The sequence below is a fragment of the Urocitellus parryii genome, chromosome 6 (assembly GCF_045843805.1).
Source record: "Urocitellus parryii isolate mUroPar1 chromosome 6, mUroPar1.hap1, whole genome shotgun sequence".
Lineage (NCBI taxonomy): Eukaryota > Metazoa > Chordata > Mammalia > Rodentia > Sciuridae > Urocitellus > Urocitellus parryii.
In genome coordinates this window covers 168,572,487-168,599,257 of record NC_135536.1, presented here as the reverse complement: position 1 = coordinate 168,599,257, position 26,771 = coordinate 168,572,487, and the positions used below count along the sequence as shown (strand labels likewise).

General features: G+C 35.2%; 2 protein-coding genes across 3 annotated transcripts in view; both read left to right on the top strand.

Annotated features, from left to right (window-relative positions):
* Mcm8 (minichromosome maintenance 8 homologous recombination repair factor) overlaps positions 1 to 4,287 on the top strand; it is a 34,541-nt gene extending 30,254 nt beyond the window's left edge. For both annotated transcript variants that reach the window (XM_026385799.1, XM_026385798.1), the window contains exons 18-19: positions 3,338 to 3,527; positions 4,063 to 4,287. In XM_026385799.1, coding sequence (XP_026241584.1) covers positions 3,338 to 3,527; positions 4,063 to 4,155 — 283 coding nt within the window. In that variant the 3' untranslated portion in view covers positions 4,156 to 4,287. The remainder of the gene's footprint in view (positions 1 to 3,337; positions 3,528 to 4,062) is intronic.
* A 2,486-nt stretch (positions 4,288 to 6,773) lies between these two features.
* Crls1 (cardiolipin synthase 1) lies at positions 6,774 to 26,623 on the top strand. Its single transcript, XM_026385787.2, has 7 exons — positions 6,774 to 7,257; positions 9,858 to 9,995; positions 14,484 to 14,613; positions 21,057 to 21,142; positions 21,974 to 22,042; positions 23,425 to 23,516; positions 25,629 to 26,623. Exons 1-7 carry the CDS (start codon positions 6,952 to 6,954, stop codon positions 25,714 to 25,716), a joined length of 909 nt encoding a protein of 302 aa, XP_026241572.2. The 5' UTR covers positions 6,774 to 6,951; the 3' UTR covers positions 25,717 to 26,623.
* Positions 26,624 to 26,771: the final 148 nt, after the last annotated feature.

Sequence of the window (26,771 nt, the reverse complement as noted above, 5' to 3'; positions counted from 1 at the left end):
ACCAATTTTTTGTGTGACTTACAGATACAAAATACTCATCACAACTACATATGTGTATTTTCTTTTTTCCCCTTTGCAGACAGATGGTTGCATACCATATGCAATTGTATATTATATATGAATATTGTATATATTGTATATGTATATTGTATATAAACATTGATTTCATTTAGAATGTATTTTGGTTATTGTTCCATATCACTGCCTAGAAGAGTTCCGCCCTCATCTTCACAACTTTATCATAATTTAGGTATTAATTTTATTTTTTCAATATGCTCTCACAGCAAATAAAATTTAAATCAATTAGGATTCTATTTTTGCAAGGCCAAAAGTATGTTAAAGATTATTTTATCTTACGCTAAGTCATTTCTATTTCATCAAAGGTAGATGTATTAGTTTTCTAGTTGCTGATATTCTGGGGCTTGCATGGTGTCAGAACTAGGTGGCTTTGCCCAGTTGTTTCTCTTTGTGAATTATAGTGCCTCACAGCTGGAAAAACAAGGCTGTAGAGTCCAATCTGGAGCTGCTAGGCAAGTTAGACTCTGCTCTCAGTCTCTTGTATAAAACACACCACAAAGGATTGTGCTCTGATGTGTCTTCAGTGATGCTATTGAAGGTGATAAATGTGGTTCTGGCATAGTAGTGGACACTCAATGACACTATTTAGTCTCAGTGCCAGCTTTAATATTGAGAATATCCCCTCTTTCCTCTGGCTCATACCATAAACTGAACCCTTCAAAAACTGGCAAATTTTGGATCCCATATTAGAAGATTGCAAAATTAAACCATCAAAGAATTTCTAGGGTCTAATTCTCAGTGCTGTCATTCTAAATTGTGCAACAGCCCTCAACTAGAGAACCTTTTTTCTCTTTCCTAATGGGGAAAGACTTTATCTAGTTTTCTTTATCCTCAGTCTGGTACTGCCTCATACATGGAGGCTGCTTGGTTCCCTCAGCTGTCTCTGCAGGTATGCATATGATTAGAAGAGAACCCAAACTGCCTCCTGAAGGCCTGAGCAATAATCTGAGCTTGTTTTTTTCTCTTATAAGTAGCCTATAGAAGAGGAGGGACTTTTTCTTTAATTCAGTATGTTAGAGTTTGTCAGCAACAGTGAGGATAGAGAATGGATTGCAAATGATTTGAATTGTGTGTAGCATTATTTCCATGGTAGACCCAGTTAAACATATTGAGATTACATTGGATTATCTGTTTTCTATACTAAATGTGCTTTCTCCTTAGCCTATGAGAGCAGGGACCTTCTCAGTCTCATTTACCACAGTGTATTTCCAAGACCCAGAATCATGCTTGGCACACAGTAGGCCCTCATTTAATGCTAAAAGTGAGCTTAGTAATCATTGTTCATTCTTTAAATTTTCTGTTTTAGAGTTTCTTATCTCTTCAGCTTCATTGAAGGTTTGCCCTTAAAGTGGTTTTTGAAACTGTAAAATTACATTTTAATTGGGAAGCCTAAGCTTGACTAAAAAAAATGTAAACTGTGACATAGTTCATCTGAGTTAGCAGGACACATAGCTGTATATTTTTTGAAAATTAAATGTTTGCATTTAGTAAATGGTACATATAAGATTCTTCTAAAATTGAAAATACACTAGGAAACATAACAGAATAGAGCAACCTTTAAAGGTTGGAGATTATTTTGATTTTTTTTCTATTTCAGGAAAGTAGCTCAAATATCTTACATATTTTTATTCATATCTGCAACATTGTAGCATGGATTAAAATTCCAAATATGCCACTTATTAGTTGTGTGACCTTTGGCAAGTCACTTAACCTTACCAAGACTTTGTGTCTTCATATGTACAATGGAAATAATAGTCTCTAAATCATAGGGTTTGGGGAAGGATTTAATTGGATAGCCTATGGTAAAAAAATATATATATAATTAAGGTTAGTGTTACCTAATTATTAACCTAAAGCATTTTGACACCTTATAAGAAGCATACTATAATCATAAAAGCCTAAGTAAAAGTATACTTTTCAGAGAAGAAAATACTCATCATAAGTTTTGTTGTTTTATTATAGTCTTATATTCCTATTAGTTCAGTTTGTTTTCTTTAATGTAGGCTATTATCTGTTCAAGGAACACCATGAAAGTTTATTGTTAGTGACTGTTAGGGTTTGTAAACAAGTCAGGATGGCGCCTGGCATTTTGCCAGAGGGAGTAGTTTGTGAAGTAACGCCATTGAGCCATTAAGTGTGGAGATTCCTTATTGGTTGACTGCTGTATCTAGTTTATGTTAATTAAGATAAGCTGTGTGTAATGTATATATACCCCTCCTGTCCTACAATAAACGACTCCCACTCCTGCTGTGTCGATGTACACAAGTTGCTCCTCACCCCCGGTTATTTTGCTGCAGCCGGGCTGCGGCAAGTGACTTTAAGATCATTCCTATGAGCTTCGTAAGTGCAGGGATTGTACCTGTCTTGTTCACCAATATAAACCCACTGCCTAGCAGGTGACTGATACATAGTTGATTAATTTCTGATTAAATAACACCTTTGCTTCTTAACCTGGCTATGAGTTTGTATCTGTTTCATTGTACAGTTAGGGAATTGGCAATAAAGCTAGGTTATAGGCTGGTTAATTTAATCTCTAACTGGTGTTTTCAGACTTCCAGCTAAAAGTCACTGTCAAGTGCATATTTCTTTCTTTGGTGATATTGTAAAAATACGAGAAAGTGAAAGAGAACTGGAGGTAATATCTAACCATCATTACTGCGCATCAGCATAAACCTAGTTCATTTGTAGAGTATTTTAAAATGTCTTTTCTTTGCCAGATGCCGCTTCTCTAGGAAATAGGAACATATCTTTACCAAATAAAACCTAAATTTAATATGTTTAGAATTTCTTCTTTTCATAATTTAAAAAGAATGTTTCAGGTGTTGTTGTAGTTTATCAACTCTGCTTTTATGTGTTTCTCTTTTCAAATTTAAAATTTTCTTAAAAGCAGTTGTAACTGTGTCCAAATGTTCTTATCCTAAACAAATCTATACCATACTGGATTTCAAAATGGTCAGTCAAAAAATAAGTGAGAGTCTCATGGCTACTTCCAGGTTTTTCTGTTTTTTTTTTTTTCCTTCTTCTTTTTTTTGTACTAGAGATTGAACCCAGGGCTGCTTTACCATTGAGTTATATCCGCAGCCCTTTTTAATTTTTTATGTTTTGTTTTGAGACCGGTTTTTGCTAAGTTTCTAAGGCTGGCCTTGAAGTTGTGATCCTACCTCAGCCTCCCATGTTGCTGGAATACACTTAGAAACCCAGAACAAAAATTCCTATAGCCATGCTATATTGGATAACATTTTCTTTCCCTTTCCTTAAGCATGCTAGGAACTTACTCTGATGAATTTGGAAACCTAGATTTTGAGCGATCACAGCATGGCTCTGGAATGAGCAATAGGTCAACAGCAAAAAGATTTATTTCTGCTCTCAACAGCATTGCTGAAAGAACTTATAATAATCTGTTTCAATTTCATCAACTTCGACAGATTGCCAAAGAGCTAAATATTCAGGTATGATAAACTAAATACTTAATCTTTTTTATTAATAATTTCAGGAGTCTCATTAATGTATAATAGAACAAAAACAGTTTTTATTTAAGATTTATACCTACCTCTTTACAAAGTTATTTCAACATCTTCATAGCTAGAGGGAAGCATCATAGCAAGACCCAGTCTCCATATGGGGATTGCTGACAATCCCTGTGGGCAAGTCATCTTATTGTCTTTGAACCTCAGTTTCTTCACCTGTTATATGTACATCATTCCATCCGTTCTTCCTATTTCAGAGTTCTAGGGAAAAATCAATGTAATTGCATTTTTAAACATATAAAACAGTTTACATGTTTTGGTAAAATTACTTAATTTTAAAAGCTAGTCTAATTTTTGTTTTTACACTAAAAAATATACTGAGGTACAGTAAAAAGTACAAATAATTTTATTTCCCCAAGAAACTTGATAGTTACATATTACTATTGGAGAGATTAAAAAGTCATATTTTGGCCTATTACTTAAAAGGCTAATTTTTTTTTTTGATGTTTTCTTCCAGGTTGCTGATTTTGAAAACTTTATTGGATCACTCAATGACCAAGGTTTCCTCTTGAAAAAAGGCCCAAAGATTTACCAGCTTCAAACTATGTGAAATGGCTTTGCCATGTCAAGGACTCCATTTAAAACTGTCTCAAAAATGAAGACTATGTAAAAAATTGTTCTGAAAGATAATGATCTAAAAGTAATACATTAGGAAGAAAGTGTTATAATATAAAAAGTGATAGTCATGTGTTAAAATTTTATAGATTCTACAAAAAACAAATTATTTACATTGTTTTATCTAAATGAAATAAATTATTTATAGTTGAAATTTTGAATTTTTTTAATATTTCAGTTTTACATATATTAGATGTTCATCAGGGAAAACATTCAGATAATACCTAAACAAATGAGTCTTTCCATGTTCCAATAAAATTTTCAACACTAAAATCTGAATTTTATAAAACTTTCATGTTGAGAATATAAAATATTCTGAATTTTTAAAAAATAACTATTTAGTAATTATAAGCAGGGTGTCTGATTTGACCCACAGGCTAGTTTTTGTAGACTCTTGGTTGCAAGCAGTAGAATTTGATTAAGTAAGAGAAGAAGTTTTGGGGAAGAATTTTGGTTACCTTACAGAATTGTAAGAAGGCAGATGATCCAAGAGGATAAGCTTCCAGAAGCAATTTGTAAAACCATGCCTTAGAACTGGCCTGAAAAGGAAACTGCTACCATCCTACTGCCACACTGGATGCTGAATAGGAATGTGCTACAGCCCCTATGCCCCACTGATGTCACTTACATACCAGGAACCTCTGCAGAAAGACTAAAGAATACTCCCTACCCACACCAGAAGAGCAACAAAGGGATTCTTCATGGGCATCTTTAAATTGCTGAATTCTAAAGAGAAGCCTCATCCAGAAACAATTAAAGAAGGCTTTTCATAGGATGCTAAAGGAGTTTTCCCAGTTCTACTTCAGGAGACTGGACCACTTATGTCAGAATTTTCCACATTTTGTGAGTGAATTAAAATGGATCTAGGCTGCCAGCCAAACTAGCATTTGTGTATGTAGCCAGCAAACACTCTTAACATACAGGCAGTGTGAGCCATTTGGAAAATACTAAAAGTCAGCAAACCGGATGAATGAAAAAAAAATTTATTAAAAAAACAATGTACATTGAATATTTAAACAATAATAAGATCAAAACTAAAATGAATGTGGGATTAATATTCAATGTGAATATTAAAAGCTGATTTTTTGAAAAGGTAGATGGTAATGTAACTATGTCTTTAAAGACTAAACAGACTTAGTATGTTTCATAAGAACTCAAGAGATGACATCAAAAGTAGTAGACATTAAAGAGGAAATAGGATCTTTCGGATCTTTGAAAGATCAAAGGGTAATAATATTAGGTAAAGTTATAGGGGAAAAGATGATTATAAACCAAATTTATCAGAAGAAATGTTTCCAAATTCTTTTAGAATCTGTATTGTCTATTTGGCATCCACTAATTACAGGGCCAAACTAACAGCTAGTTGTTTACTTCTCTCTTGCAATCAGCTTAAAAGTTTTATTTCAAACCCTTCAGTCACAAACCCCGAAGTTTATGTTTCACTTCCTGCCCAATAGGGGGCCTCCCCTCCTATAAGCTTTTATTACTATTTTATTACTGGACTAGGCTTTCCTCTCCTTTCTTCTGCCCAATTTCCCCTTACCAGGGTTATTCAAAATCCATGTCTATCTAGGAGAATTGTAAATGTCTGACTCCAGAGCTTGTTTCTACTATGCTAGAACAAAAAATTCAGTTTTTCCCTCAGTATCAGCATTTCAACATGTGCATAAGAAATTAAAGATAATCTTGATAAAATGCTCAGGTCTATAATTATGTTCAATTTTAAATGGTCTTTAAGGTCAACTTTAAAGTGGGTATGCCATCACAGACCACCCCCTGGAAGGGTGTAATGGAAGCCACAAGACCCATTCATATTGTTTGGTACAGCAGAAGATGTAGCTCCATGGTAGTGGCACCTCAAATAACCAACAATGTTAATGTGTTAATATGTAACATGTTAATACTGAATGCATAATAATCAATGATTAACTAATTCATGACTACTTGGGATTTTCTTAGAACAAGCAAGTTTTTTTAACCTCTAAACCTAATTGTTTTCTATAACTAAAAGTAAAGGTAATACTGGAGCCTGTGTTAGAATTGGAAGGATTAAATGAGATAATAATGCACTTTAGCCTTTATAGTAAGTTCTCTTCCCGGGTAAACAATTAGCAATTTTTATTACTGACATTCTCCATTATTCCTATTTTACACCTAGATATATATGTTCATTTTAATAAAAGCAGGAAAGGAAAAGAGAGCTAATACTTAAGCTACACCAGATACTTGACTAATATTTTAAGCCTCCCACAAGGCCCCCAAAGTTCCACATACATCTCAAAGGTTGTTTTATGTCGACCAGCCTCGGAGGATTTCACCCTGCTACCTTAGATGACGCCTGCTGTCTTCCAGCCACTTTGGCCAAACAGTCACATGGGTCCCTGCTCCTCTCCCCCTTTCCCAGCCCACTGGCTTTGGTTCTGAGGCCGCGCCAGGTACCGACCACTTCCGCAAAGCCCGCGGGATCCTAACGGTACACACCTCCCGTTGCCGCCCGGGGGCGCTGGGGAGCCGAATAGCGTCGGTGTCGCAAAAGTGTCGCGAAGGCGTACTTCCTTGGCGGTTCCAGGCCACCTGTATAAGCGGAGCGTGCTGGGATTTGAAACTAGTATGGAGGCACCAGCGGCCGTGCTTCCCCGGCACTTCGGGGTCTCTATGGAGAAGCGGCTCGCCGGTGACCCGAGCTGCTGAGCTTTCGCCGCCTCGGCCCTCGCGGCACGGCCGCAGGGCCATGCTGGCCTCGCGCTTGGCGCGCGGCTCGTGGGGGGCCCTGCGTGCGGCCGCCTGGGTGCTAGGGGTGCGGTCGGGTAAGGGGCGCTCCCGCGGGGCCTTGCTGCCGCTCGTGCCCTGCTGCCTGAGCTGCCAGGCCGAGCGCTGGTCGCTGCGCCCGGCCGCGCTTGCCCTGCGGCTGCCCAGAGCCGGCCCACGGAGCCACTGCTCAGGCGCGGGCAAAGCGGCCCCTGGGCCTGCGGCAGGAGGGGACGCCGCCGCGGAGGCCCCGGGCGGCGGGTGGGTCCCGGCGAGCGCCCCCAGTCCGGTACGTACCGAGCGGGGCGCGAGGGGCGTCGGCTTTCCGGGGTTGGTCCTGGGCGGGAGTGGTGGACGGTGGGCTGTCCCAACGGTTTGGTTTCAGAACTTTTCCACCATTTCCTGAGAAGTATTCGGCCAGGATGAATTTCAGGGGTACCATCTGGGTCGCCTCCAGTTTAGGTGGTCAAGTTAGAAACCTCGTTCTTATCCTTTTCTATCTGCACCCGTTGCCGAAAGCGCCTATGCATATTGCATTGGTTAAAAAAAAAAAAAAAAGTCTTCGCTAGCCTTATCGAAAGTTTGTTTTTAGTTTTCTAAAGCGAATCCCTAAGGTATAGGGCGAGTCTGTGGGAATCTTCAGAAAAGTATACAGTCCCTTCCCTTTGCTTGTGCATGTTTGATTCACCGTAATTTGACCTGACACATTAGGATGAAGTATAATTAAATAGTTTATTAGGTGTAATTTTAAAAGTCCTTTCACCTTGAGTTGTAGAGAAAGATTAAAACTGTTAACGGAAATAAATACCTGTCCACTTACCTGTTGAAATACTTCTCAGGCAGAAGACATCAGAGCATGAGTGAGACAGCTTTTGATGTCATGTCAGCAAGGCTGATGCAATTATTACATCTTCAATTGTTAGGTCTTCAGTGGGCCCCTGTACTGCTTTCATCAGTTGTACAGCATGGGTTGAGGTGGCCACATCCTGGCAGGAGTCTCAACTCCACTAATAGCTAAAGCATGTTGGGGTTTGAATGCTGGATGCTTTGAAATTGCCCTGTCCTGGCTGAAGTCCTTCTCAGAACGGCAGTAGTTGGTCGAGTATGCCACAGGTTATCTGGTTGGGTAATCTGAGATTAGCTCTCCTAATATTAACTTTGAAACTTACAAATTTAATAGCTAGAAATTAATGAGGTACTTTATTTTACTGAAATATTTTATGTAGAGCTTAAAAGAACTCTTTAACTGTTCCAATAACTTTCAGTTATTTATTAATACACCAAAGTGAAAGTGGCTTTTTGCAATTTTGTGTTTAATTTTGTCTGATAGGTATCTCTGAGATTATTATTTTGGGGCTCTTCATTGTGATCTTGATTTGCTATCCCATTTTTCTCAATCATGAATGTTCCCTCTCCCACCCCTTCTGTGAGTTGTTGTACCTTTGAATCAGTATTTGACTTCTCTGTACCACAGTATTGTCAACAGACTTTATCTTTTTTTTCCTTTGGACTCTGACACACTATGATGATTTGCAGGAGTGGAAGATACTGGAGATTGAACCCAGGGGCATTTTACCACTGAGCTACATCCCCAGCTCTTTTAATTTTTTATTTTGAGATGGTCTCGCTAACTTGTGAGGCTGGCCTCCAATTTACAGTCCTACCTCACCCTCCCAAGTTGCTGAGATTACAGGTGTGCACCATCACTCCTGGTTCTAAAACATCGTAATATTTGAACTTAAATTTGGAATATATTCTTAGAATGTTTTCATATAATTATAATGTGTCCTATTTTTAATAAAAGATCTCAAAAGTAGAGGTTTGATTCTTGTTTAGTGACTGTTCACTGGGAAATATGAAGTTGTTCTGTAGTTTTCAGTTACAGTATTCTGCCACCTGACCCCTTAAACAGTCTCTCTTACCCCTGTGAACTGAGATGCTTTCTTGCTAGATTCTGTTTATAAACTCAAACTTAGTATTTTTAGAGATGCTTTCTTTAGAGAATGCCTTTTCTTACACAGTAGTTCATGGTATTTTGAAAGATGAAAGATTCAGGCAACTTGATTACTGATTAAGAAAAGAGTTAAGTAGGGTTAGTTCTTTAAAGTCTCATGGGGTGAAACTGTCAGTCTTGATTCAGGAAAGGCATTTTCTTGTTATTTCTGTACCCTGTTGTGCCGAGTCTTAGCTCTGTTAGGCTGAGGTTTTTTTTAAATTGAAATACCTTCTTATGAATCAGATTCTTTTTGGCAAGGAAGGGGGTTGTTCTTTAGAGCAGCTGCCAAAGAGCTCTTTGGTAAATGTCAACTTCTAACAGCTTGGCTCCAAATGAAGTTTCAAGGAATCAAACTTCCCATATGGAACTGTGAAAGCCCTGGGTTTCTACTTGAGGCTGTAACATTGCCATTGCTATTTTGAACATATTTACAAATGACTGTCATAGGAAAATAAAGATATCCCAGTCTGTATTTCCTTCCAGCAATTCTCTTAGTGATGAGATTATTGAATTAAGTCTGTGTAAGGGAATGAGGGAAGTAGATTGCAATAAATGTTTGAAGTTGCAGTGCCTGGGTTGATAATTTGACTTTTTTCTAATGCTATCTAGACTTGTCTACTTAATAAGATCATTCAAAAATTTAACTTTTAAAAGCAGTGTTAAATAATAAAGCTTTAACTTACATGATAATACATGTTGTCTCTTCAGTCTTTAGAATGAAAACTGTCTATACACACACACACTTATATATATGAGTACAAAGTTTAAAATTTATGTAGCTTCTTATTCTTAAGTTTATTAAGTGGACTTTTTGATGTATAAAAAAAAGTGTGAATTTTTTTATTTAAAGTGTGAATTTTTATTATTTAAATTTTGTTATCTTTGTGTTTCAGTATGAAAATCCATGGACAATCCCAAATATGTTGTCAATGACAAGAATTGGCTTGGCCCCAATTTTGGGATATTTGATTATTGAAGAAGATTTTAATGTTGCACTAGGAGTTTTTGCTTTAGCTGGGCTAACGGATTTGGTAAGTTGTAAATGCACGGGTTTTTTTGCTCCCTTCCTACATTCCATGCTCTCTACTACTGTCCTGAAATAGCACAGCCTTAGTCAGCTTTTCCTTGGAAGGAAATCCTCAAGATGAATTTGACCTAGTTCTTTATGTAAGGACTTGTCTTTAGCATCTGTGTGGAACATTTTTATATAAGTCTAAGGGGAGGAAGTAAAGGTTTTAGGAAGGAATAACACTTTTTACTGTTGGTTTTAAACTTCTTTATAAAAGGAGTACCCTTAGAAGTTCCCAAGAGCTGAGTGCTTGCTTTAGGATAGAAATAAAGAAGAGAGGTTATGAGATTGTTTTTCTATTTATTGTGATAGAAATTCTCTGATCTGCAACAAGAGTTAGTTTTCCTAATGGAGAAGAAGACAATTGTTATGGCCTAGGGACTAGGATATGCCCCAAGAGCTTGTAGAGGTCAGAGCTCTTTTCAGCTTTAATGTTAGCATGAGGCTGCAGTTACCTCACAAAATTGGTCCTTGATTCTGTTCCATACCCCTCTGAGTACCCAGCAGAAGACCTTACTTTTGGAGGAGGCATTTGTGCATCTTTCCTTCTTCCACTGTCCCTGGAGATGGACAAAAGAGAGAAGACCTCTTTGACACCAGTATGTCAGTTTGGGGGAGGGTAGATTTATTTGATTCATCTCAAATTAGAACTGGGGAAATAACCTTATAACAGAAGGCTATATTAATTTTGTGGACTGTCATCATCTATGACATTATTTGTAATTATCACCAACCTTGTTTCATAAAAGATTTGAAGTAACTTATAAAACTACACATGCTATAAAAACAGTTGGGGGCAGTACAGAAAAGGTAGAGGAAAAATTACAAATCAGGACAAAATTAGTGTGTGGATGATAATTTCCTGCACAGGGCTGGTTTGAGGTCCATGTGAGCACCTAAATAGGCAGTAATAATTTGGTGCCTCTTCAAACCAATTTGCTTTTGAAAAGTTTTGCTTGGTATTTATTCAGTGAGAATAGAGAGAAACTAATTTATGATAAATAAAAGTGATACAGCATCTTTCTTTGTAATGTCAACTGTTTCTTTTGAGGTTCGTAGAAGCAAAATTCTACCTTCCTAGTACTAGTACATTGGTGTGTAGTATAGAATTAGCTGATGGTTTTAAAGGATAAACAAAGGACATTGTTTGCATTGTTATATGGTATTTCCAAATATAGCCTCTCAAATTAGCTCTTTTTTTCCATAGTTTAGCTATTTTTTTGTCACCTCCTTGTCCCATTCTTAGAATCTATCTCCCTTTCTTTTATGCCTTCTTTTATTTCTGAAGCCTAAAGGTCTTCACTCATTAGTGTGATCTCTAAGTCTGTCAAAGGTTATTACACTGATAATGAAAATTTTTACATATTAGGACAACAACTTTTTCAGTTATTGGATTCACCATTTTTGTTTGCTAGTTTTTTGTTGTTGTTTTTTGAGGGAATAGTTAGCTGCCACATGAGATTGCAATATTCACTACAAGGAAGAGAGGTTCCATTAATATTTTTCTATGTATATGATGTGTATGGAAACCTGAGTTGACTGATATCATATTTCTCGTTTACTCCATGGAAGTTTTGATGGCTTCAGATTGGCCACAAATCAGATGGCCAGACTTCTGTTTTAGCAGGGGTTTGGCAGGTCTAGATTGAATTGTATATAGGAAATGGACTATAGGAAGGTAAGAATAGAAACTTTCCTACGAAAGAAATAGTGGTAGCTTGGACTGGGATGGGAGTTAGAATTGGAAGTGGATGGGTTTGAGATAATATTTTGAAGATAGTATTGATATGTTGACAAAGTGGATATATGGAGTGAAGGAGGAGTCAAATATGAACACTAGACTGTTACTTTTTAAAAAATTTCCTCTTTTAAACAGCCAGGTGTGTGGAAGTAACATTTTCTAGAATGAGCAACATTTGGGGTTTAGGGAAAAATAGGAAGAATTCTGATGCCTGTCCATGTAGAGGCATCATTTGGAAGTCAAATGTAGTGTGGAGTTGGAGGAAGTCATCATTATAGAAGTACAGATTTGGGAGCAGTCAGGTACATTTGGTGAAATATCTAGGCTGAGGTAAAAGAAGAGAAATGAGAGGTTAGAGAAATGAGCAACAAGTGGAAGAATAGGGAAGTCAGTGAAGGACACTGAGAAAGGAATATTTGGTGAGAAAGGAGGAAAATTAGTCGGTATTCCAGAGTGAAGAAAGTGTGCTGCATGTATTGAGGTCAAATAAAAATGCAGAATTCATAGGTGACCTTTGTAAAAGCCATCTCTAGAGGAGTGGGGGGGGGGCTAGTGGAGTGGGTTGATGACAAATGTGAGATGGTAAGATGTCCTTACAACACACCCAAATGTTAGGTGGTAACATCTAATTATCTTACTACCTCATATTTGAGTGTGTTGTAAGGAAGTTTTGCTTTGCAGTGGGATAGAGAAATAGGGTCAAATAAGGTAGTTTTAAAGATACATGTACAAAGTGGATTTTTTGTTAGCTGATTAATGTGATGGGAAGGAATTGATTAATGATTCTGGGGAGATAGGAAAGAAAGGAGATAAATCACAGAAGGTGAGGGCTTGGTATACAGATCAGGAAATACAGTGAGGATAAATGGATGCATCTTGGAGGTGGGAATATGAGGGAGTACTAAAAATGGCTTTTTTTTTTCCCCCCTCAAGGAAAATATAGACATGGATATGGGTTAGAATGAGAGAGTTTAGAAAAAGTGAAGTAGTGTGGAAATAGAAGGTGAATACCATTGGCAGATATAAGATTGTCAGGTGATGTTGAGTGCCACCAGAGATTTGTGGTCATGAATTTGGAGTGAAACCAAATTTTGCTCCAACCATGTATGTATTTATCTTTGACAGTATTGAGCTGCTTGCCTATAGTCCTGGAATATATGGATGGTTGTTTTGTGGTGGTATCCAGGGAGAATAGAGTTTACAAAGTTGTAGATGTTTACTAAGGAATGGTGATGGTTGACCTTGAAATCTAGTGTGAATCCAAGTAGTGAGAACAAGAAGGTAGAAGTTAAAGAAAGAAAAAGTGGGAGGTTAAGTCTCCTGAGATCAAATAACTAGCTTGTAAGTTGGAACTTATAAGGTCCCAGCTCCCCATTCTAGAGGCTTTCTGTTAGACAACATTGCCTTTAGTCTGCTTAAGAAGAAAATGGATTGTTTCCATTGAGAAAATAATAGCTAGTAACTGCTTTTTTTTGTTTTGAGGATTTACTAAGAGCTGAGCACTGAACAAATATTAAATCTCATTATGTGCTGAAGATAACCAAGCCTCTGAGGTAGGTGATATTATCTGTTTGACAGATGAGGAAACTCAGAGGCCAAATAATTTGCCCAGGGTCACACAGTAAGTGGCAGAGCTAGGACTTGAGCCAGTTCTATTCTGCTATATAAAGACCACATTTTTAACCACTGAACTATTGCTGACTCCTTTAACTCATGGAATACTTGAGATATGGAAGACTTTTTAATCCTTTAAAATGTACTGTATTTAATTATATCTATTTTATTTTTCTTAGAAATAGGAATAAAAAATTCAAACATTTATTGAAGGTTGATGTTAAATAAAATGAGTAAAAATTCTAGTAGGAACTGGGATAAACCAGAAAATGTCTGCTTTGGTTAGTATGGGTAGGCAGTATTTGGTTTTGTGGCCCCTGCCTGACGAGGTCTTTCTGTCTCAGGTTAGGCTATAGATCTGGATTTTTATGGTAAATATTGGCAATTAATTACTATTTTTAAAAGCTTTGGCAGATCAAATAAAACCAGGCTTCAGGACCCATTTGACCCACTGGCAACTGGATTTTAGTCTCAGCTTTAAAATATGTTTTCAATAATAAGTAATAAAAATAAGTATTTTAAATGTCAGCATTATAACTAGGCCAGGTATAGAGGACCAAGCTTTTTTTCAAATACAGGTATTGCAAATACAGACAGAATATAGATTTAACAGTGGGACTGAACAAAATAAATTATAAAATTAAAAATAAGTTGTAAGGAATTGAATCATATTATGGAAAAGTAGACAGGAAGATGTTTGGTATCTCACAGGTAGAGAAATTCTCATAAATAAAGGCAGCTGTTTTGGCTGCAGTGAATGTAACCCAGGGCTCAAAAGCTCTGTTAGTCATGCTTTCTGTGAGTTTTGCATGGCTTCCTCTAAATTGGTGTCTGGTTTCATTCCACAAAGAGACACTGTGAAATAGTGAGAAATAAGACCCTTGAAGGGGGGAAAATAGTAATGTAAATCTGAAATTATTTTCAGACCAGTTGTTAATTTAAAAGAATGAGAATACTGTTGGTGGGGGTAAAGAAACAGAGAGATTTTATTAACATTTTATGAAAGTGTAGTTGTGTTTCTGGTATCTCTTAAACTTCAAGGTGTCTACTCTGTTCCTATCATGACATTTATAAAAAAAACACTTCTATTTTCAGTTGGATGGATTTATTGCTCGAAACTGGGCCAATCAAAAATCAGCTTTGGGAAGTGCTCTTGATCCACTTGCTGATAAAATACTTATCAGTATCTTATATGTTAGCTTGACCTATGCAGATCTTATTCCAGGTAAGAATGCCATCATGCAAACTTTTAAATAGCATAGGGAAGAATGACATTGGTCTTAGGATTTCTCTTGAGAGACATTATTTTTGTTCCAAAAATTGATTTTGCAACTTTAAACTGTTTCCTTAATTTTAAACTGTTGAACTGTTTTGCTAATAAAACTGTTTATTTTAGAATTTACATCCTTGTTATACTAATAAAAGCAGTTGTTTTCTTAGTAAGATTGTTTAAAATTTAAATTAATCAAATATCTCATAGTGCCAATTCATATTATTTAAAAATGTTTTGGTGCTCTAGTATATATTTTTAGTGCTTAACTTTTTAAAAGTAATTTAAGGTTTTCCTAAGCCTCTGGTTATCTTTATAAAGTACAGTTTAATCATAATGAGAACTCTGAAATCCTGAAGGTATCTATAAAATTTCACGCTATGATTATTTAGACAGTATTGTGCAATTTTCAAATCACACATATAGTTTGTATATTATCTTAATATTTTTTCTGACATTTTATGAACTTTTGCTTTGTGTTTTTGCATGTTCATTTTCTACTTCAATTGTACTGTTCCCCCCTCCCCCGATCCAGATTAAACTGTATTTTTTTCCCCAAGAGTTAGAAATCTAAGAACAGTGAAGCTTCCATATGGCCCTTTAGTGTCATGGCCCTTTAGTGTCACATCACTATTGATATTTCATGGAAAGAAGTATAGTGGCAGTTCAGTCTAGTGTAGTCTCCTCAAGCTCAAAGTTCTTTTTCTCTTTTTCCTCAGTTTTCTAAATTATCAAACCAAATTAAAAATAACAGATCAATGTTTATATTTATATGCTGCTTTGAAAATTAGAAGGTATGTATATAATTGGGAGGTTTGAAGAGGGAGAGGGTGCTCCCTCATTCTAATGCATATAAATTTCTAGGGAAAAAAACCTGTAGAGCATTCTGTGGACATTCAAAATTCAGTTGATCTTTTTGTTTTTTAATTTTTTTAGTGTATTTTCATACCTCTCATTTTTTTTAAGTTACATTGTATTTTGTTATGTTGTTTTATTCAGGTTGGCCATTTCATTTTCCTGTTTAATATTGTTTCCAGGTTTTTGGTATTATGTAATGTTGCTATGAACTTCCCTTAAGTAATTGGAATGGGTTGCTTCCAAGTTGATTTTCTCTTCACTACCATTCTGTCTGTTTTTCCAGGCTCTCACGTCTTCCTTTTTACCAAGTATCCCCTTTGGTGAAGTTCATCCTTCACTTGTTTTCTATAAAAGGATGTAGTTTGGCAGCAAAACTTCTGGCAGTTTTAGACATTTAAAATATCTTTTGTTTACCCTCTATACTTTATTGGCAGTGGAACTGGGCATAATTTTTCAGTTGCAGATCACTTTCATACAGAATTCTGAGGATGTTCTTAAACTTCCAAATTTTATCTTGCTGTAGAGAATTTCATGCCATTCTGATACTTTTTCCATTATATGTGATTGTATTTTATATTAGAAATCTTTAAGGATTTATTTTCCTAGTTGATTTTTTAAAAATAATCGAAATCTTATCATTTTCTTCCTACCTATATGGGTATTCAGTTATCCCAGCACTGTTTGTTCATTAATAAACATGTATTGTCCAAACTCACTGTAATATCCATGTATACCTGGGTCCATTTCTGGGTTTTCTATTTTTTTTTTTGTTTGTTTGTTTGTTTCTGTTGATTTGCCTGTCTGCACCACTAACACTTTTCTTGTTGTTTTGCTAAAAGTTCTGATAAGTGATAGAGCAAGTCCTTCTACCTTGGATATTCTTAGACCATTCAATTTGCTTATAAATTTTAGGATTATTTTTCCCAAATCAGTAATTCTATGAGCTGGACGGGGACAATCTGTTGATTTTGATTAGAATTGCATTGAATCTATAGATCTATTTGAAAGAATTGACTTTTTTAATGAGAGTAAATCTTTAATCCATTTGGATCTTTAATGTCTATTTGGATCTTTAATGTCTCCGATAGTTTTTTACTATTCTCCAGAGAGGTAATACATTTGTTGATAGGTTTACTCCTAAGTACTTAGTAGTTCTTGATACTTTTATAAATGGTAGCTTTTAAATTTTTATTTTATAATAATTGCTGTTATGATGAAAGTCAGTTCTATTTCTAATGTTGATTTATGTATAGCAAAACTTAATTAAAATGAATTCTGTTGGACTTTCTACATCTTCTGCTATGTACTGATTAATAACAATATTTTTCCTTTTCCAATCCTTTCACCTTTTCTTTTACTTACTACACCACTCATACAAGGAAAAGGAAAAGTGACATCTGTCTTATGAGACAGATGAATCTCAGAGAAAGCATTTAACATTTCAGTATTGAAGGTTCCTGTAGGGATTTTTAGAGTTCCTTTTTTTCAAGTTAGAAAGTTCATGTCTGTTGGGAGGTTGTTAAGTTTTAATTACAATTGGATATTGAAGATTCTTTGTGTAAATGTGATGAACAGATCATTTTTCCCTTTTAGCTGTTAATGTGGGATCAAGTACATTATTGATTTTCTAGTGTTAAAACAACCTGAAGGGCTGGGGATGTGGCTCAAGCGGTAACGTACTCGCCTGGCATGCGCAGGGTTTGATCCTCAGCACCACATAAAAATAAAAAAAATAAAGATGTTGTGTCCACTGAAAACTAAAAAATAAATATTAAAAAAAAAATTCTCTCTCTCTCTCTCTCAAAAACAAAACAAAACAAACCTGAAATTGCTGGTTTAAATCCAGTATGGCCGTAGAAAATAATAGAGATATTGTTGGATTTAGTCTGCTATAATTTTGTTGAAGATTTCATATACAGATTCATGAAATTGGTCTGGAATTCTTTTCTCCAAATATTCTGGTTAGGTTTAGTATAAAATTTATAACTAACCTCATAAAACAAGCTAGGGAATTTTTGGTTTTGCTTTTGTTTTCTTTCCATTATTGTGAAATGTTTTTGTGAGATTGTACTTATTTTCTAATTTTAAATGTTTCATATAATTTGTTGAAGGCTTAGAGTTTTCTTCAAGGGAGAGTTGAAAGAGGTGATTCATTTGTCTTCAGTTGTTATAGGATTATTCAGTTTTAATAATTCATCTTTTTAATAGTTTATCTTTTGATCATTTTTAAAATTATGATGTTTTTCCAGAAATTCATCGACTTCATCTGTATTATTAAAATTTTATTATAAGCTGTTGACGCTTTTCCTCTCCTTTAATGTTTTTCCTGATCAATCTTGCCAGAGACTTGTCTATTTATGAGTTAACCAACTGTTTTGTCAAACCTCTCTGATACGTTTACTATTTCATTAAACCTTGCTCTTTATTCTGTTTGTTTTCTCTTCTTTGAGTTTTCTTTGCTGTTCTTTCTCAAAAATTCTTTAGATCAGTTAGTTCTCTCTAGTAGAAATAAAGTAGGAACCACATATGTAATTAAAAATTTTCTAGTAGCAATGTTAAAATTAAAAAATAAGAGGAATCAGGTGAAAATAATTTCAGTGAATTATTTTATTTAACCTAGTATATTTTAAACCATGTCATTTCAACATGATTGATAAGAAATGATTGACTTTTTAAAAAATACTATGCTTTTGAAGTCTGTATTATGTTTTGCATGTATTGTCCCTCTCAGTTCTAACATTTCTGATACTTAATAGCTACACATGGCTATTCTATTAGAGAGTGCAGCTATAGATGGATATGTATGTAACTCACTTCTTTTTACCTTTTTTTTGTAAGAGTGAGAGAGGGAGAGAGAGATTTTTTTTTTAATATTTATTTTTTAGTTATCGGCGGACACAACATCTTTGTTTGTATGTGGTGCTGAGGATGGAACCCAGGCCGCACGCATGCGAGGCGAGTGAGCTACTGCTTGAGCCACATCCCCAGCCCTCTTTTTACCTTTTCTAAAGTTTGCATGTAAGACTTTACATTTCCCCCTAAATACACTTTTGTTGCATCTTGTATATTGATATTAGTGTTTTTATTGTCCATTATAGAATATTTTCCTGTTTCTATTATGATTCTCTCCTCTACCTGTATAGTTAATATTAAGTGTTTTTTAATTCATTGTCAATTTGTGGAGATCTTTCTAGCTTTCTTTTCCAGAGAACATGTTCTGTGATTTCAGTCTTTCAATCTAGTGTATAAATTTGTTAAACATTCCACATGTGCTTCAAGTGAATTTATATTCTGCAGTAATTGGGTCTGATATTCTGTATATGTCCATTAGATCAAGTTTTCAATCCTGTTAAGTCTTCTATTTTTTTTTTTTTTTTGATACTGGGAATTGAACCCCCTGGGGTGCTTAAACCACTGAGCCACATCCCCAGCCCTTTAAGTTTTATTTTGAAACAAGGTCTCACTAAGTTGCTTAGGGCCTCCGCCTCCTGAGCCGCTGGGATTACAGGTGTGCACCATCATGCCCTGCAGTCTTATTTCTTTATTGATTTTTCTTACTCTTTGTTCTGTTAGTTACTGGGAGAATGGTTAACATTTCCTTATGTGTATCTCGTTTTCTGTTGTTTTTCTTTGCAGTTCTGATTTTGCTTTGTATCCTTTGAAATCATGCTGTTAATATCTTCTTGGTGAATTGAATATTTTAATGGTGACCCATGAGACAATTGCAGGTGGTAAAATGAATTCATAGGTGATAATCCCTGGGTCCACACTGCTGGGTTTCAGCCCAGTGCACTGCCCAGCATAGCCTGAATTCCATAGACATGAATTTTAATTGGCATGAGTTTGCTGCATTTTTAAAAAAGTATGATTGTTGTTAGAGTTTACCAGCTAATGATTGCTATAGAAAAGTTTGTTCTATAGGTTTAAAAAGGCTTCTAAAAATTATGGTTTGCTGTTTTTTTAGCTTGGCTAATATGCTGTTACTTGAGTGCATAAGCATTTTCTCCTTGGAATAGTGTTGTAATAGAGGACTGGGCCAAGGATCAGCACTTACATCATATCTATGACCAATAGAGCTTGAAAGTTTAAATCTGAGCCAGGTATGGTAGGTAGTGCACGCCTATAATCCCAGCAATTTGGGAGACTGAGATAGGAGGATCACAAGTTCAAAGCCAGCCTCAGCAACTTAGTGAGGCCTGTGCAACTTAGTGAGACCCTGTCTCAAAATAAAAAGGGGGGGGGGGCGGGGATGTGGCTCAATGGTTAAGAGCCTCTGGGTTCAATCCCCAGTATGTACATTTGTACATACATACATTTGTTTAAATCTGCAATTAGTGAGATTTGTTCAAATGGAAGAGCCAAAGCCAAAGACTGGATAGGACCACAAATACAAAGTCATGTACTTCATAAAAGGGTTGTTTAAAACTGTTATGGAAGAGATATATATTACACACACACACACACACACACACACACACACACACGATTCTTTTATTTCGATAATTGAAACAATTTGAACTGAGTGACTCAGGATTCTTTTCCCTTAAAAAAAATTTTTTTTTCTTTCTTAGAAAAGATATAGGGTCATGGTTAAAACTTCCTTTAGTGCAGAAGGATATAAAGTGAAGTGTCTGCCCTCCCATTTCTATTCAACAAAAAGAGTAGGGATGCCTTGGCTATCCATCTAAAATATTCTTTTGGCTCTGGTTATAGGACCATGTTCCAAAATCTAAGGAATACAGCATCTCTGATGACATGTTCAAAAAGTTTTGGATTTTGGAGCATTTCAAATTTTGGATATTTAGATTGGGGATGTAGCTGATAAAGCCCAAGCAAATATTCCAGAATCTAAAAAACTGAAATCTGAATCACTTCTTGTCCTAAGCACTTTGAATAAAGGATATTCAACCTGGATTAAAAATTAAAAAAAAAAAATAGACAAGTTAAATTCCTTCAGTGCTTGTGTGGGGAGAAAAAATAATAGTTGCCTGGGTGGAACTTTCTGGACTAGACTAGAATGAAAATATTTTTTGTTTTTCTACAAGTTGTACATATAGCAGGTTTTACTCTTCAGAGAATAGTTTAAAATGCAGAAGCAAGTAACCAAAGCTCCAGATGAGTTTAAAGTCCTCCTGCATCCTTCTTAATTTCATTATCATCTCTTTCCATTTAATTCTAGTGGACATGGCATTTTTTTTTCCTGAATTCCCAAAGCTGAGAATTAAAAGATTGAGGGAGGAGGGGCTGAGTAAAGCTGTCACTGATATCTGCAAACTTACAGCTTATAAACATATGAAGGAAAAAAACAAAAAGAGGCAAGAGGACTGACATTCTGAAAGGCAGATGGAGACTTTGAAAATCTTGTTTGCATTTCACTTTTGTTAAAAAATGAATCTAAAGATCATCAATGAGTGTTTATCATGAAATTTTTACTTATAGAAAACATCAGCTCATGGTAAAGCTGAATGAGGCTTTATTGTTATAGTTATATTAGTAATTTGCAAAGTCCTTGTTAAAATTATTTTTTATTTAATTTTCAGTTCCACTTACTTATATGATAATTTCAAGAGATGTAATGTTGATTGCTGCTGTTTTTTATGTCAGATATCGAACTCTTCCAACACCGGTGAGTATTTTTCCAAAAATGATTCTTTTAGCATTATTTATGATTTTAGGCAAAAGTCAAGATTCATTGTATTATATGCTGTTTTGCTTTGTGGGTTTAATTTGTAGCAGTATTTTTTATTCATTTACCATAGACTTTTAAAAAATTAACTATGCTATTTAGATCACACTAAAATATTTATTTATGGAACTCATGAATGGCCCATTTTAAAAAGGCACATTTCTGTTTAAGTCCAACTCTTTTTCAATCACTGGTACATGAAATCTTGCACAGCTGGTCCCCATCCTTACTTAACAAACTGTTAAGAGGAATTTCACATGGTCCTAAGCCATATTGTTGTCTTATTTATTAGCCTTTACTATGGATTATTTAGAACTGGTTTCTAAGATCACAGTTGTACAAATATGGGATGATTTGCTTACATACTTGGTCATTGATTATGTAAATATAATCTGAGCACGTAAGCATAGCATAATAACCTTTTTTGATTACCAGTCCAGTGAAAATAAAACAGTATTTTATTCATTTTGTTTTTTAAGAAAATAGTGATAAGAGAATGTCATTAGTTTATTTACCAAAAGATGTGACTTAGGATTTTATAGGATTTGAGAAATAAATTTGTAATATTTAAAGAATTGATTTTCAAGAGCCTGTGTATTTGTAAGGAATGTAGATGCTCTTATTTAACATAATTAGAAGAATGCATATAAGGGGTTCTCAATCATAGAGCCAGGTGTATGCTAAGTATTCAGTAACTGTTATCTACATATAAAAAATGTTTTAAACTTGAACAATAAATTGAAACTTTGTCCTTTTTTTGTCCTCTGCCAGCGAACACTAGCTAAGTATTTCAATCCTTGTTATGCTACTGCTAGATTAAAACCAACGTTCATCAGCAAGGTAAGAGACACACAAAATCCTTTTTAAGTTATTCCTTTGTGAATTTTTACATTACAAACCTCAAGAGCAACTGAAGCTGGATCAAATTAAACACACTGAGTAAAGGGCATAGAAAAAGGGGTCAGGTAGACAAGTATAACACAATTCTTTTGTCCTCCAAGCTTTTGGGGTTCTTATATTACATTTTGCCTCATGTTGGTGGTCTGAGTTTAAGCTTAAAGAGTCACCACAAAGTGGAAAGGGATAGGAAAAAAGTTTCATTTTTTTAAAAACTGTTACTCTTAGTTATCCCTTTTGTTTTCCTTCTTTTTCAAGGTAATGACTGTACACCTGTCTTTGCACACAATATTATGAAGCCATATATATATACATACACACACACACACACACACACACTTTTTTTTTTTTTCTGGTAGCCTTAATTTGCTCAAATCTTTCCTGTTTCATCCCTTAGGAAAGATTTATTAGGTTAGGAAAGCTGATCAGCTTCAAGGCAGACGAGCCATTGCGTTTGTTAAAGACTTATGGGATGGACTTTTACCTACATACATAGGAGCTTTTTTGGCTTTGAGTGACTTGTATTTATGTCAAATATAGCAATTGGAGTGTAGTACTACATAGAAAATGGCTTAGGAGGTGCTGGGACAAATTGCCTCAAAACAATTTGTTCTTTAAGGAGTCTTCCAGATAGAATTTATCATTTATTTTTTAAACGAAATGTAATCCTTATCATTTGGCTATGGAATGATTGCTAGAACTGAGGTGCTTCTCTGCACACATCACCTACTACTTTGTAATCACAGACTCTTTCATAAAACACTTCTCATCATAATAAGTGGATGGTGTCTTCAGACTATTTCTTGTTTTGTTTCCTTTTTCCCTACTGCTATCTTTTAGGGTAGGGCTCTACTTTCATGGAGATGAGTATATTTCTGTTTTCTAGCCTCATATGATCTAATAGGCAAATTAAAGGAACACTGGATAAGGCAGTGGGGAATCTGGATTACAGGTTTGATTCTTCTGTGACTGCAGGCAAATCACCTAATTCATGTCCTCTCAGTTAGGAAGAGGCAGCTTGATACAGCACTGTTTTAATGGGCAGCTGGTAAAAAGGGAATGAGTTTTACAACATTATATGGATTGCTGTGGAAATTCAAGGTGGTAGTATTTTTCTGATAGTCATTACCCTCACTATAATAGGCAGCTATGGAGACAGATGGGTGAATGAAGCTGACCCTTTTATGTGTTCTCACTTGTGAATGCCAACTTCTTTGGCATGGATATTGCAGACCATCTTTAAGCCTGCTGAGTGTATGTCATGATGGACTATGCTTGAATCAGGATCAACTCACACAATAACTTTTTTTTTTTTTTTTTTTAAGGTAAACACAGCAGTTCAGTTAATCTTGGTGGCAGCTTCTTTGGCAGCTCCAGTTTTCAATTATGGTGATAGCATTTACCTTCAGATGCTTTGGTAAGCTAACTTTAGCATTGCTTTTGGAGAATGTCAACACAGTAGCTTACTTTGATAATCCTAGAATGACTTTATGTTTAATGGACACCTAACTGGAAGTGGAGACCATATTTTATGATTAATAATCATTTTTAAGAAGCTTACTCTCAAGAATTGGGGAATAAAAGCTAGTTTTCATGAATTAAAAGGAATAAGGGGTACTGCTAATGCATTAGGGTTTGAGCAGAGGAAAGATTTTTTCAGGTAAGAGGAAGAGAGGGAGGTTAGCTTCAGGGAGTAAGTAGCATTGAGCCACGAGATAGAGGTAGATTTTGTATAGGGTAGCCATCAGGTGGAGGACAGATCCTCAACAAGGTCAGTTTAAGAGAGCGGTAATCAGGGAAAAGGAGTCCAACCTAGGGAAAAGGTATAGTGAGAGGGACCCCTGGAGAAAGGAGTTTGAATCTTATGTTAATTGTTTATTTATATAGTCTTGAAAATTCAAACTTTAGGAGTTCAAAATGTGCCACAAATTTTTGGTCCATTTTTACCAATAATTAAAACTGTCTTGCTTGGTGCAATCTGAGCCAGAAAGTGTTGGTTAATCAGAGAGTTAAACCAAAGAATCTTTTTAAATGATGCATACTCTAATTTTTTTAAATTTTAATCTAAAAAACTTACTCTGGTTCATCTTATGTGTTACGATATAAAATGAAGGCTTTTTCGGGGCTGGGGTAGTTGCTCAGACGTAGAGCGCTCACCTAGCATGCGTGAGGCACTGGGTTCGATCTTCAGCACCACATTAAAAAAAATAATAAAAGATATTGTGTTGACCTATAACTAAAAAATAAATATTAAAAAAAATGAAGGCTTTTTCTTTGGATATAGGCCTCTCTTGAAAAAACCATATCCATAATACAGCCTCTCTGATTTCCATATTTTGTTTCTTTCAGATGATGTAAGAACTTTATGATTGTTGATTTGTCTTTTGTTTTGGGGGGTTTTTTTGTAGTGCTGGGGATTGAACCTGGACCTTGCATATGCTAGGCAAGAGCTCTAGCACTGAGCTACACCCATCCTTACACAAGAACTGCAAAGCAATCTAAGTATAGGATACATCTAAATGTTTATCATATTTTTCCAGATTTTTTTTTCACAGCCATCTTATATTTATTTTGAATAGTATTTTTTAAATCAACTTGGCTTTTGATTTTCTAAAGCATCCATTCTAGTTCTCAGTAGCAATTCTTCGTACATTTGTATTTCATTGTTTATATATGAATTTAGAATACCAAACTGACATGAACACAGATCTGGGATCAAACAAAAATGAGTCTTAATGATTCTACATCACCTGGTGGAAACATAATCAAGTGGGTACCCGGGAAGTAACCTGTTAATTGGCTCGTGTTCCTCATGCCAGGGGCATCCCTCATGTCATCCCAAGGGGAATTTGATTAACCTGGCAGTTCGCTTAAGGAAAAGTAAATAAAGAAAGTTGAATTTTATTTAAATGATGCAGATATCCTTAGACTTTTAAAAAACTGTATTAAAAAAAAATAGAATCTAATATTCTAAGCAGCATGGAACAGTGAAAAGAGTACATGGGCTTTTGAGTTGAAACCAAGCCAGGTGCCTGCTTAATTCTGTCATATCCCTAAGCAAGTTTTCTCGTCCTCATTTCTCATCTGTAGGTAGAACTTATTGTGAGAATAAAATAGGAACATGAGACATCTAGAATAATATCTGCCTAAAAATGATAGTTGCTGTCCTGGGGTCATGACTTAGTGGCACAGTGCTTGCCTAGCACGGGTAAGGTACTGGGTTCAATTTTTGGCACCATATAAAAATAAATAAAGTAAAGGTATTGTGCCCATCTACAACTAAAAATATTTTTTAAAAAAATGACAGTTGCTAATATTATCATTAACTTTTAGGGTTTATTAACTAGATTAATTTGTTTGACATTAGTAATTCAAATGAGGTCTTGAAAAAATGCTATATAGATTTTTATAATTTAAAAAAATTATGACAGTCTTTGTTTTTAAATATATCTTTTACTAAGTTCTTTTTGATTATATGGTTATTGTTTTTTAGATTTGATGACTCAATCTTTCTTTCCTTCCATAAAAGGTATTTTACAGCTTTCACCACAGCTGCATCAGCTTACAGTTATTATCATTATGGTCGGAAAACTGTTCAGGTGATAAAAGGCAGATGAGAGTCACCCATCACCATTAGCAAGGAAGCAATACACATCATCCGTGGCAATGCCAGCGAAAATCTACAGGAGTTTCCCTATTTTGGTGTTCAGCTTGTAAAAGGACTTGTCAGAACAAACCATGTCATCAAAATTGAAGTAATGTGCATTGAAAATAAGCTTGATCATGGGCATATGCAGAATTTCCAATGTATTTTTAAGTATAAATAAAACTATAATTTAGAATTTTTAATCTTAGGTTTCTTGGATATAAAGAGATGAATTATTCCAATTATTGTCAGTCCTTTTTTATGTTTTTTAAAAATATAGTTCCGAGCATGGAAACTGAAGTGTTGACACCTGTCTCTACAATCTAAGTTGCTCATGAAGCCATAGGGACTTGCCTGGGATTAAATATATATCTTATATAACTTGGCTATTCATTTTTATGTTTGATTTTTAGATTCATGTATACATTAACAGTTCATATGGTTATTATTTGGTCATTTAGGGTAGTGAGAATAAAGTTAGCTGTGAATGAAGCAAAGTTGTAAAGAGATAAGTGTGGTAAGTTTTAAAAATAAGATCAAACAAAATAGAAGGTATTGAAGCTCATCTCATGTTCAGTAGTCTTCCAGCCTCTCAGGTGCCTAATAGTTCATATATCAGGATAACAAGTAACAAAGATAGTTGAAATATGAGAACTTGTCCATTAGTCTTTCATCTAAAAGCAGTGAGTTACATCATGCCTTCCAACTGTGTTTCTAACATTACAATATTTGTATGATATTGGAACCTGTACTCATATATTGTGTAAATAATATGAAACTGTATATTTTTCAAAGATTTTTTTAAACTTTGGGAAATCATCTTTTGTTAAGATGTTAAAGGAATAAAAGCTGGAAAAAAAATAAAACTGTACCTTCAACTTGGGTTGTTCATGGTGTGTATTCATCCTCTCCCATTTATATAAGTTTTCTGATTCATGAAGTCCATTTTCAGTTGTACTTAATTGTAAAAGTCATTGATTTGGGACCATCTAATATAAAAGACCTTATTGCTACACTATCATGTTA

Coding starts and splice junctions, on each gene's coding strand:
- Crls1 (XM_026385787.2), top strand. CDS start 6,952: ATGCTGGCCTCGCGCTTGGCGCGCGGCTCGTGGGGGGCCCTGCGTGCG. Junction 7,258..9,857: donor CGGCGAGCGCCCCCAGTCCG/GTACGTACCGAG, acceptor TTTGTGTTTCAG/TATGAAAATCCATGGACAAT. Junction 21,143..21,973: donor ATCGAACTCTTCCAACACCG/GTGAGTATTTTT, acceptor GTCCTCTGCCAG/CGAACACTAGCTAAGTATTT.